Raw genomic sequence first — 13,349 nt, forward strand, 5'->3', positions numbered from 1 at the left:
ATGGTCTGATTTACTTGGGTTCCCCCTCCCTTTCTTTTTTCTTTTTCCCTAGGGGGTGCTAGTATTATTCAGTGCCACATTCTCAATGACAAAAGACACATATTAACCAAAGACACAAACAACAATGTGGCGTACTGGGACGTGTTGAAGGTAGGTGCCAAGTGACTGGTCAAATATGTGAGATTAGGTTGTCTTATATTAACTGCTTCTTCATATACAGTGGATCCATGTTTCCCATGTAGCTTGGGCTGGTAGATCCCCTTTAGGATGGGATCCACCAGGTGCTGCTTTGGAAAAACAAAAGGGCCGTTTCGGGTGGAGACATCTTTTACAGCTGGTTTTTGGCCCTTTTTATAGTTCATGCTTCTTCATAGATCTCCATTAGCTTTTGTAAAAAGAGAAGTACTTCCTGATTAAATCAATAAACTCATTAATCCCTTGCTTAAAAACAGAAGCTCTAAATTATCTTAAGAGCACATTTCTTCCTCTCTCCTTCAATAAACCCCACCGTTCCAACCTATCAGGCAGTAAATTCCTGGAGAAAGGTCAGTAGTGATGCCTCTTATAGCAGTAATTTACAGTAACTGCTAGAGTGTTTTAAGAGAGCTAGGTTTCCTTGCTTTTTCTTGAAGCCCCATTGGGTGTGTATTTTAAAGAAATAGGAAATGTGTGGTTGTATCAACCTGTATCACTCAACTGACAGCAAGGCGGCTCCATCAGGGGAACTTGGGTGGGGGAAAGGAATTTTGATCCATTGCTCTCCTTCCCCAAAAAAGCTCTCAACAACTTTGGTCAATCCAGTGGGTAGATCACTGCCAGTTTATTTATAGTGGGAGTAGATCGCAGTCTCTTGGAAGTAGGGCATGTGCCTGCTCTATAAAACTATTTTGGAGGATTGCGGACCTGACTTGGGGACTCAGAGGGCTACAAGGGAGTGGAAGAAATGTTGAAAGCTCCTTTCCTCCCCATTCCTCTAATGGAGCTCTTTGCCATTGGTCTGAGTGGCACAATTGGATGCAACTCATAATGAACATGAGAGAGCATTCAAAACGAACTCTCTGCCAGGGAGTGCAAGTTTGATGATGATATGTGCTACGTCTGTGCTGCATAACCTTTTTTGTCGTTGTTGTCTTACATACAGGCATGTAAAGTAGAAGACCTTGGGAAAGTGGACTTTGAAGAAGAAATTAAGAAAAGGTTTAAAATGGTTTACGTGCCAAATTGGTTTTCAGTAGACTTAAAAACTGGGGTAAGGCACACTTTAATTAATTTCAGTGTTGTTGAGGTGATCTATATCTCATCCTTCCTTTGGAGCTTAAGGCAATATATATACAGTATATGGTATATGGTGACAGCCACAATGTAATTTTTAGAACAGGCCTATGTGTTACATTGGGCTGAGACATTGTGGTTAGGAGACTGTGGGCCTAATTAGGCTCGGCAAAAGTCTTATGCACCTTTTTAAAATGACTTCTACTGGATAAGGTCAAAGGCCCATGTAGTTCAGCTTACTGTTCTCACATTCACCACCCGGGTGCCCCTGGGAAGCCTGCAAGCAAGACGTGAGCTCATCAGCTCTCTCTCTCCTCTTGTGATACCCAGCATTTGCTATACCGAGACACACTGCTGAGAGTGGAGGTGGAAAATAGCCATCATGGCTAGTAGTCAGTGATAGCCTTGTCCTCCATGAATATTTTAAAGCCACCCAAGTCGATGACATACACTACATCGTGGAGGAGCGAATTTCATAGTTGAACTGTATGCTTTGAGAAGGAAGTACAGTCGTACCTTGGAAGTCGAAGGGAATCCATTCTGGAAGTCTGTTCGACATCCAAAAATTTTGGAAACCAAAGTGCGAAGCTCCTGCAGCCAATCGGAAGCTGCGGAAGCCCCGTTGGATGTTCAGCTTCCAAATATAGATCACAAACCGGAACAATCACTTTTGGGTTTGCAGCATTTGGGAGCCAAAACATTCGAGAACTAAGCTGTTTGAAAACCAAGGTACGACTGTACTGTCTTCTGTCTGTCCTGAATCTTGCAGCATTCAGCTTAGTTGGATGTTCCCAAATTCTAGAGAGTGGGAGAAAAACTTCTCCCAATCCACACTATACATAATGTTACACACCTCTTATCATGTGCTCCTGGGCTCTCCCTTTTTTCAAAACTAATATGGCATGTGACAGTCACTTCAATTTTAACATTAAATATATGAAATTGGATTATGCATAGTGTATACATGTGTTTCCTCCAACGGGAAGGGACAAAATGTCTAGGTGCTCAAGAAAAAAAGTGTCTGTTTTAAATTAAGCAGAGGTTGAAATAGTGTGCAGATACCAGTTTGCAATCTGATGTTCAAGAGAGTCCCTGAGGAAGAGTGGTGGTTTGAAGCACATTGGTCATATGCCTTTGGTTTGAGATGGGAGTTCTCTTGAAAGTAACTCCTCTTTGGAGTCTGCATTGTTAGTTCCAAAAGGTGTGCAAAATGTCTTACACGAGCACTTTTTAATCTCAAAACTTCCTTATCAAATCACCTGTCAATTACTATGATACCATTTTTCTTTCGGGTTTAAGTTGGGCTACAGAGGAAGATCCTTGCCAAAAGCAAGGCTTGACATCATTTCCCATTATCTTCCCTCTCAATTCTGGCAGGGATTGGATGACCAATCCCCATGGGATTGATAATGTCTTTGTTTTTTATTTTCAGCAGCATTAGAGTTTGAAGCCTTTTTCTTTTGTTGTGTGCAGTTGAAAAGGAGGCACACATTTGTTTGAGAATTTGTATTTAGTATGTTGATGAATACTAATTATTGTGGAAATGTAGTGCACAACTGTTCAAAGAACTTGCTGTATGGCCTTGTAAAACTAATACACAGATACTAATGTAATGATGAGATGACAGATGTTGTCATCTGCATGTAATCTTTGTATATTCAAAGTGTGCTTGTCAAAGTTTTCTGTAGGTTTGAATGTGTAGGTTTTGTTCTTAATACAGTATTCATACTGCATTCCTCCCAACTGTCTTGTTTTGACAGATGTTGACAATTACTTTAGATGAGAGTGACTGCTTTGCAGCTTGGGTCTCAGCAAAAGATGCTGGGTTTAGCAGTCCAGATGGCTCTGATCCAAAATGTGAGTGTGCGTTGACATTATTTCATTAAACACCAAAACTCCTTGTACTTACCATGTTTCTGAAAAGTGTATATAAACCTGTTTGGCGATCTCCCTATGCCCCATCAAATGCTCGAGATATTTTTTTTCTTTTTCTTTTTAATTTAGACTTCTTGCTGTGGTAATTTGTCTTGGCTTGGTTTTCTTTGGAAACTTAACCCTTGCAAGGCTCAAATTGCCTAGCCTGTCTTAGTCCACAATTCTGCACTACTTTTAGAAGTGTATTCTGTGAGACTGTCACCAGCTCATCCTCTGCAAGGACTGGAAATTTGGGGTGGTATTCAATGAACTCATTCCATAAGCTCGGGGATTTACACGTCACCCCCTCTTCCCCCCTGTGTGTGTCCAGTGCCCTCGCTAAATCTGCTCCAGACGGTTGGAGGAACCCCCTGAACAGATTTAGTGGGGAGGAGGAAAATCTGTTGCACAAGCATATATCCTTGCGCTGGTGGAGTGAGTTAATTAGCACTTCATTGGATGCAAGCCATTACCCTGATCTTGCAGGCAAACCAGTTTGCAGTATCAGTACTTCAGTTTTCAACAAGCGCCCTTCAATGAAGGCTCCTTTTGAGCTTTCAGTTAGAAAGGATGAACTAAGGTCCCGAACCGAATAGCTACCTCAGTGCATACAAGGACCTGAGCACGTCCTGTGGGTTTGCCTCTTTGAATAGCAAAGTCCCATGCTATATCATAAACCTGCTTTTGAAAGTTCCCTCGGTTTCCAGAGAGGTTTATGTTGGGAGGGGCTGTTTTTCTGTCCAGAAAAACAAGGCAAAAACATGGGTATGTGGAACCAGCTGCATGGTTCTTTGGATGGCAGCCTTAAAATGTCTGTAACTAATACTAACAACATGCTAATTTTTTAATTAAAAAATTCATTTCTCACTTTTATAAATATCGGTGACAAATTCTTGCTTTCTTTCCTTTCTGTGTTACAAAATGCAGTGAACCTGGGAGGGCTCTTACTGCAAGCTCTCTTAGAGTATTGGCCTAGAACCCACATCAATCCTATGGATGAAGATGAAAATGAGATGAACCATGGTGAGTGTTTCTTTGTGAGCGGTGTGGAAAGGTTAGACTTTCCTTTCTCAATGCCTTCCTGTACGTATAGTAAGCTTTGATATGTAAATAGGAAGTATAATCCATATCTGATCCTACTAGCAAGAGAAAAGGTGGGTGGGTGCCAGTTCTTGGCCGCTGAATCCAGCTTTGTCGCTAGAGACCTAGATAGCCCCAGTGGCTAGAAGCACTTTTCACAGCTGCAACTGGTATGAGAGCTTGGCCACAGCAGTCTTTGTGCAATGGTTAATTCAGGATTGGATTACTGCGCTGTGTTCTATGTGAGGCTTCCTTTGTGCTGGATCCGGAAGCTGCTGCTAGTGCAGAATGCTGCAGCATGATTGCTAACAGGGGTGAGACCCTGCCGGCATATGACACATCCGCTCAGAGACTTGCCCATTTGCTTACAGTTCAAGGTTTTACTATTAGTATATAAGACCAGTTTACTTGCAAGATCACTTTATCTTATATATACCCAATTGACTGCTTCACTCTGCAGAACTGACACTTGTTGCAGGTGCCACATAATACTTTTTCCACCTTTGTAAGAAATTGATATTTTAGTGTAGCAGAGCCTGCACTTTGGAACTCCCTTCCTAGTGACACCACACAGGCACCACTGTACTCCTTTTAGCTCCTGCTTTTTTTTAAAAAAAAATGTTTAGGCAAGTCTATCCGGATACGTTGACGTGTGCTAATCTGGTTTTAGCCGATCCTTGATTTTATTTTATTTAAATGTTTTAATTAGTTTTTTTTAACTGTTATTGCTCATAATTTTGTTTTATTCTTTCTGTAGATTGCTTTGAGGCTTTAAGCGGTGCATAAATCTTGTAAAGTAAAAAAAAATGAAACAAATTTCAAAAATCTCTTGCGGTGATGAAAATGGAATATGCTTGTTTTGAATTGAATTACTGTATGGTCTTATTACAGTATGGTCCATTTCTCCCCTTCCTATAATAGTGAACGGCGAGCAGGAGAACAGAGTACAGAAAGGAAACGGATACTTCCAAGTGCCACCACACACGCCAGTTATTTTTGGCGAAGCTGGAGGACGCACTTTGTTTAGGTACAAAAACTCTGAAAAAGAATTCTGGGGAAGTTGGGGTGGAGAGGGGAGCACATCTGCCGTCTTGTGTTTAGGGTGCTGGCTTATTAGTTGTAAACCGTGCGACAGGATTTGGAAAAGTTAAAGCAAATGATGAGGAAACTTGAATTCTTTGATAGTGCGACTTAGTGACAGTGCTGTGACTCCAATCTCACCTCTGCCATTAGATGGCCTTAGAGGAGCCACAGACAGTCAGCCCCTCCGCTTGTCCATCTGCCATAGGGGATCTGTGTTCACAGGGTTGTTGTAAGGACCACTAAGAAAAAATATAATAAGCAGCATTACCTTTTAAACCCAAAGCAAGTTGATTGTCAAGGGCACTTTCCTCTCTTCAAATGTCCTTTATTCTCTCTGCATATAAACGGTGAAGGAGCAAGGCATGTTTTCATAAATTGTCTCAAGGAGTTTAAACGCTTTATTAAGATATTGTTCATGGTGCCATCCCAAAGGCTCGCACCCTTTCTCACTACACAAGAAGTCAAGAATGAGTTCTCCTCCTGTGCTCCCATGTCAGAAGGCAGACTATTCCTCACGAGGTAAGAAGTGGCCACAACCACTCTCCCTCTCCAATCTTCTTGACACCTCATTGGAAATCAGCAGTTTTGCAGCCTCCTAGGAAGCAAATTTTTCCCCTCTCTCTCTAGTGAAATACTATTTCTGATCCGCACAATTTGTGCAGTGGGGAGAACCCCTTAATTCCCTCCCCAAGCAACAGGAGAGGTATGGGAAATAGTGTGCCTCTCAGTAGTCACCCCCTCTGTAGCAGGAGCCGTGAAAGGACATAATAGGGAAGCAAGTTGTCACTGGGAGGGCTTTCAGCCGCAAGGCTGATTAGCTAATGAAGCTGATGGTCTGGACTTGCTCACTGCTCCAGAGAGCTCCCAGCCAGCAAAAGTTAGTAAAGGTAGTAGATGAGAATACTTGATCCAGATCCCAGTGGCGTGGATCCCATCAGGAAAGGAGAGGAAGGCAGAGGGGAGCCAAGGTTTTATCCATTCATCTAGCATCTCTCTCCATTCTGCCGCATTGAAGAAAGGGACTATTCTGTTAAAGAGTGCTACCCTTTTGTTTTTGTCTGTCCCACTGAAGGATTTGTCACAGGAGAATACTGGTTCCTTTATGATACCCCAAGTGTTTTTCTACTTTTTTTTTTGCATGCCCTGCTTGGCTACTTATTTATTTTAGGACTTCCTGGGGATGTCTTATTCACCTTTAACTGTTGGTTTTTGTTTTATCTCTCACACTGGTATGTAGCCATGCAGATGGACTCTAGGTACAAGCTAACATTTGAAGAATTCCATAGGTTCTAAGAAGCCAAAATTAAAATCTGTGGAGTGGGACCCTCCCTCCCTTCTTGATACCACATTTTATGTGCTGTCTTCTTACATACCACAGGAGTTAACCCATTCTTGACCAAGAAGGAAAATTTATTGTTAGACTTAACCTTGCTCTTTGTCCCAAAAGTTGACGTCAATTCAAGGTATCTTAGTAAGATGAGGCAGTTGGTAGTTTTGGACTGGATTTTAATTGCCTGTGCTAAGGAAGCGAATTCAGACATGTAACTTCAAGCATTCCCAAGTATAATTCAATGCAAGACATGTGCCACTAGCCGCGGGCACAAATTCATCCCAGTATATCTTAAAACACATTTGCCTTTGTCTATCAGACTATGTACCTTGTTACTTCCAATGGTATTTCCTTGTTTTCATACACTTGCTGTTGGTTTTTGTGCAGAGATGACATCTTAAATGATTCTTTCCCACCCCCCCATTAATCTATCAATGTACCAAATTTTGAAACTCTTTCCAATTAGGTTGCTATGTCGGGATTCCGGGGGTGAGACTGAATCCATGCTCCTTAACGAAACAGTGCCACAATGGGTAATTGACATCACTGTGGATGTAAGTTCCTCTTCAATATTCCAGACTTGCAGGAAAGAGAGAGAGAGAATCTAGAGCAGCCTTCGCCAACTGGTGCCTTCAACATGTGCCTTCAACTACAACTTCAGTGGGGCTGGTGGGAGTTGTAGACCAAAACTGGTGTAGAGTTTTGTTCTTCATTAAAAATAAAATAAAAAATTGACTGTTAAAGGCCATGTTTCTGTTTCAGATACGTGGAATATGCTGAGAGCATTTTGCAGGTTTAAAAATGATGCGTCTTATTTACAGCTTTAGTTGTGATTTTATTTCTCTTGTTTCCTTATCCAAAAGTAAACAAAATGATTTCATTTGCTGAGTTGCGCTTAAGCTGGCAGGAATGCTACTGAAATTTCTCTTGTGACTAACTAAGGCAGTGAAACATCGTTTAGTTTTAGCTATAAAAAAAAAACAAGCTGGGGAACAATGACATAGAAAAACTCATGCAAATAAGAAGATTAATTTATCATTTAAGGCGTAAGTAAATGTGCTTGTTACACATTTATGTGCTTGTTATTTGTGCTTGTTACAGTTTCTGCTTTTTCATTTTGTAGAAGAATATGCCAAAAAAAATTTTTTTGAAAAAAAATATTGATATCACAAAAAATCAACAAAATACAAACCAATAAAACCAATAAAACCATGCCATCGCTATACAAATATCGTGTTGCGTCGTTTCCCCTGTTCTTTCCCTCCCTCATGTCCCTCCCTTGACACTTCTCATCCTGTTTTGAGCTTATCCCTATGTTCCACATATTATTTACATACCATAATTCATTCAGTTGTACGTATATATACATATATATACTGCACTAAGGTAATTACATATTATATCGATCCTTTGTTCATGACAGAGTCGTTAGACATCTGAGATAATGTTCAGTCTTTCCAATTTATTCCTAATGTAATTAATAAACGATTTCCAAATTTTAATAGTTTCCTCTGAGTTCATTCCTCTGATTTCTTCATAGTTTTTCGCTAAATTATAATAGTTAAACAATTTTATTTGCCATTCTTCTTTACTTGGGATTCCAGGGGTTTTCCAGTTCTTTGCGACTTATAACCTAGCCGCTGCTACAGCATAGCTGACTACACATCTATCATTTGATTGGATGTCTTCTGGTATCATTCCCAGGAGGAACATTTCCGGCCTTTTTTTAAAAGAGTATTTCAACATTTTCTTTAATTCCTTATATAGCATTTTCCAAAACTCTCTAATTACACTACAATTCCACCACATGTGGATAAATGATCCGACTTCCTTTTTGCATCTCCAACATAAATTACTGGCCCCTGGGTATATATTAGACATTTTAAGTGGGGTCAAGTACCATCTATTCTGCATCTTCAAGATGTTCTCCTTCAAATCATAATTGGGGGGTAAAATTCAAATCTTTTTTCCATAAATTTTCCCATTTCTGTACTGGGATAGGTTTTCCCAGGTCTTGACCCCACTTAATCATGAAATCCTTTGTCATCTCTTCTTCTGTCCTCCATTTTAAAATTATCTGATATAAATTTTTTATATGTTTGCTCTTATTCACCAATAGTATCTCCTCCAATTTTGACATTTCCTTATCGAATCCCAATTTCCTATCAATTTGCAATCTTTGGTTTATTTGAAAATATTGCAGCCAGGTGGTCAGGTGATGTTTTATTTCAGAGTATTCTTTTAATTTTAAAATTCTCTCTTTTTCTTCCAATAAAGTTTTATATGTGGGCCAATTACTATCCATATTAGTCCTTTTAACAGCAACTAGTTCTAAAGGTGAGACCCACCAAGGGGTCTTAGGCTCAAAAAACCTTTTATATTTCTGCCACGCTAAATACAGGGATTTCCTAATTATGTTAAACATAAAGATGTTCTTTTTTTCTATTTTATCTTTCATCAGATAACGGTGCCAGCCGAATGCCAGCCCTTGGCCCTCCAAGTCTAGAAGATCTGTGTTCTTAAGTTCCATCCAGTCTTTGATCCATGCAATAGCCGCCGCATTGTGATAGATCTCGAGATCTGGGAGTCCAAAGCCTCCCCTATCTCTATGGTCTATCATGATTGTGTATCTTACCCTCGGTCTTTTCCCATCCCAGATAAACTTCACAATGTCTTTTTTCCATTCATTGAAGATTTTTTCTTTCCCCAAAATCGGTAAATTTTGAAATAGATAATTCATTTTAGAGACGACAGACATCTTAATCAATGAAATTCGGCCCATTAATGATAATTTCAATTTTCTCCATACTTCCAAATTTGCCTTTATCTTTTTCCAAATTTCTCTATAGTTTTCCTGTACCAAATCTATCCCTTTTATTGTTGTTTGGATGCCCAAATATTTCAATCTTTTGTCAATTTTTAAACCTGTTTTTTCTTGAAGTTCCTGCTTTTCTTTAGCTTCCAAATTTTTCACCAACATTTTTGTTTTCTCATAATTTATTTTCAAACCCGCTAATTTGCCATATTCATTTATCTTACTAATTGCTGAAGGTATACTTTGAATTGGATCTTCGGTGGTTATAATTATATTGTCTGCGAAAGCCTTTACTTTGAATTTTTTATTGCCAATTACTATTCCTTTAATACTATCCTCTTCTCTCAGATTTTTTAATAGAATTTCCAATGTTAATATGAAAAGAATAGGTGACAAGGGGCAGCCTTGTCTGGTGCCCCTCTCGATGTTTATCCTGTCGGTTAATCTTCCATTTATTAATATCCTGGCTTCTTGGACTTTATAGATTGCTTTTATTGCTTCCTCCATTTGTTCTCCCAAATTCAGATTTTCTATTGTTTTTATCATAAATATCCGGGAGACTCTGTCGAAGGCCTTCTCCGCATCAATAGATAGGAGAGCTGCCCGCTTATCTCTCCTATTCTCAAGGCATTCCAGAATATTTACAATGTTTCTAATGTTGTCCTTGGCGGACCTTCCCTTTACAAATCCGACTTGATCCTTATGTATTAATTCTTCTAAAATCTTCTAAAATTCTTCTAAAATTTTTGTGAAGATTTTATAATCACAGTTTAAAAGAGAGATCGGTCTATAATTAGGTGAATCTGTGTCTGTTTGTGCTTTGGGTATTAATGTAATTTGTGCTTCTGTCCAAGATTTAGGAACCATTCCCTTTGTCAGTATTTTATTCATTAAGTCTTTGAGCGGAATTAATACTATTTCCTGGAATTCTTTATAATATTCTATAGGGAGCCCATCTAGACCAGGGGTTTTCCCTTTTTTCATAGATTTTATTGATTCTATTATTTCAATTGATGTAATTTCCTTATTTAAGAATGTCATTTTTTCTGGTGGGATTTGTGGTAATTGATATTTTTTAAAGAATTCATCAATTTCTTGGCTACATACCTCTTCTTTTTGATATAGGGTTTCATAAAATTTATGGAATATTTTCATAATTTCCTCAGTCTTGTCAAAAAATTTCCCCTCTGACTTAATTCTAGTTATTATTCTTTCATTTTTCCTCTTTTTGATCTGCCACATCAATAATTTACTCGGTTTATTTGCCCACTCAAAATATTTCCAGAATTTTAATTTCCGTTCAATCTCTTGATCAATTGTCCTTTCGAATTCCGTTCTCAATAATCTTAATTCTTGTTCAATGTTCTTATCATAATTTTTATAAAGGGATCTTTCTTTTCTCTTTATTTCTTGCAATAGATTTTCTTTCCTTAATTCCTCGGCTTTCCTGATTCTGGCTGTTTGCTCTATGAAATACCCACGCATAAAAGCCTTCCCCGCATCCCACACTATATTTGGGTCCACCTCACCATTATTATTTAGCTTGAAATATTCTTTAAGTTTTTTAATTGCCTCTTGTTTTACATTTATGTTTTTCAACATAAAAACATTTAATCTCCAATTTCTTTCTTTTTCTTCTTCCTTTAATATTAAAGTCATTGAGTTATGATCCGATAAAGTTCGGGGGTTAATTTCTGCCTTTTGAATTCTTAACGATAATTCCTTTGATATCCAAATCATGTCTATTCTGCTTGTGGTCTGATGTCTTGCTGAAATATGCGTAAATTCTTTTTTAATGGGATTTTTATATCTCCAAGCATCTAATAAATTAAGATTTTTACTCAAATACATAAATTTCTTAGGTAATTTCATTTTATATTTCTTCATATTCCTTCCGCTTTTATCAAATTCTGGGTCGATTATTCCATTCATATCCCCCATTATTATAATCTTGCTTTCAACATAATTCATTAATTGAGATTCTAATTTTCCTAAGAAGGCTGTTTTACTCCCATTTGGTGCGTAGAGACCCACCCAGACCCACTCTTCACCTTCAATGATTGTCTTTATCATCACTATTCTACCTTCATTATTATTCTGGTTTCCATTTCTTTTTAACATAAAATACGACACCTCTCTTCTTTTTTGCATCTGCCGTCACGAATTCCATTCCTAATTTTTCATTCTTTAATACCCTCAGATGTTTTTTATTTTTGTGTGTCTCTTGAAGACAAATTACATCATAATTTTGTTTTTTTAAGAAATGTCCCACCCTGTTCCGGTTTTTTTATTGTTTAAACCATTTATATTCCATGATATAATTCTTAGACTCATATTTATTTTATTGAAATTTTTTTAAAAAGGGAAAGAAAGAAAAAGAGGAAAAGGAGAAAGAAAGAAAAGAAAAAAAGGAAGAAAAAAACCACAAAAAGAAAAATTGTTAAAAACAAAATCAGATTAATCTCTATGCTAAGCAGAACCAAGGAAACAAATCTTAATTTCCTGTATTTGTGCATTGACTGTTAAAGGCCATGTTTCTGTTTCAGATACGTGGAATATGCTGAGAGCATTTTGCAGGTTTAAAAATGATGCGTCTTATTTACAGCTTTAGTTGTGATTTTATTTCTCTTGTTTCCTTATCCAAAAGTAAACAAAATGATTCCATTTGCTGAGTTGCGCTTAAGCTGGCAGGAATGCTACTGAAATTTCTCTTGTGACTAACTAAGGCAGTGAAACATCGTTTAGTTTTAGCTATAAAAAAACAAGCTGGGGAACAATGACATAGAAAAACTCATGCAAATAAGATTAATTCATCATTTAAGGCGTAAGTAAATGTGCTTGTTACACATTTATGTGCTTGTTATTTGTGCTTGTTACAGTTTCTGCTTTTTTATTTTGTAGAAGAATATGCCAAAATTTAATAAGATTCCTTTCTACCTCCAACCTCATTCCTCTTCTGGAGCAAAAACGTTAAAGAAGTAAGTATATAAAATAAATTACAAAACTTCTCTTGGTTTCCAGGAGCATGAAATAAGGAGCCACAATCAGCTAAGACTTCATGTCTCAACTCCAAATACACTTTGTTTCCACAGGGATCGACTGTCAGCCAGTGACATGTTGCAAGTTAGGAAGGTGATGGAGCATGTTTATGAAAAAATAATAAATCTGGACAATGAATCTCAGACAACTAGCTCTTCCAATAATGAAAAGGCCGGGGAACAAGAAAAAGAGGAGGATATTGCTGTTTTAGCAGAAGAGAAAATTGAACTTCTGTGCCAGGACCAGGTATCCCCATTGCCTACCTTTCTGGTGGTTTTAAGAATTCAGTGTAGTGAACACAACTTTGTATGCCATTCTGAGTTCCTTGGAAGGAAGGCAGGATATGTTGGCTGGTAGCGGGGTCTTGAAGTCCTATAAAATGATTTTGGAGAAGAAAAGCCGGGGTTGTGTTTGTGGCATTGGAGCACACAACCTGTCACATTCTGAGAATTCAAAAACTGGCTCAAACAAAAACAGGTTTGCTTTTGTCCTGTGTTGTCTCCCAGTGGTTGAAATAATCCACTGCTCCAGGGTGGGAGAAGATTCTCCAGTGGGTACCAACACCTCACTTTGAATGTCATCTTGCAGTAGAGAGCCTCAGCCATCAAGTGGGCGGAAACAACCCAAAAAGGCAAATTCCCTCTTGTAAAATTAATTTGGAGTCCCAAAGGCACTCAGAGAACTGCTTTGAAATCCTCAAGTAGAGTTCCTCGGTCTCACACAAGTAGTTAGTAGACAAGGTGTGGTGTCTGACAGCCTCTGTCAGTACATTTCTCATACTGCAAAGTATTTTCCTTTAGTTGTGTGCTTTAGAAA

General features: G+C 38.3%; 1 protein-coding gene across 2 annotated transcripts in view; it reads left to right on the forward strand.

Annotated features, from left to right (window-relative positions):
• WDR48 (WD repeat domain 48) overlaps positions 1-13,349 on the forward strand; it is a 34,062-nt gene that overhangs the window by 17,986 nt on the left and 2,727 nt on the right. The window contains exons 11-18 of one of the 2 annotated variants that reach the window (XM_035129911.2): positions 53-150; positions 1,142-1,249; positions 3,033-3,129; positions 4,114-4,209; positions 5,188-5,293; positions 7,146-7,233; positions 12,396-12,472; positions 12,587-12,779. In XM_035129911.2, coding sequence (XP_034985802.1) covers positions 53-150; positions 1,142-1,249; positions 3,033-3,129; positions 4,114-4,209; positions 5,188-5,293; positions 7,146-7,233; positions 12,396-12,472; positions 12,587-12,779 — 863 coding nt within the window. Of the gene's footprint in view, positions 1-52; positions 151-1,141; positions 1,250-3,032; positions 3,130-4,113; positions 4,210-5,187; positions 5,294-7,145; positions 7,234-7,802; positions 9,569-12,395; positions 12,473-12,586; positions 12,780-13,349 lie in introns of those variants that run through there. The other variant, XM_035129912.2, reaches the window with a different exon arrangement.

Source organism: Zootoca vivipara, chromosome 12, assembly GCF_963506605.1.
Source record: "Zootoca vivipara chromosome 12, rZooViv1.1, whole genome shotgun sequence".
Classification (NCBI taxonomy): domain Eukaryota; kingdom Metazoa; phylum Chordata; class Lepidosauria; order Squamata; family Lacertidae; genus Zootoca; species Zootoca vivipara.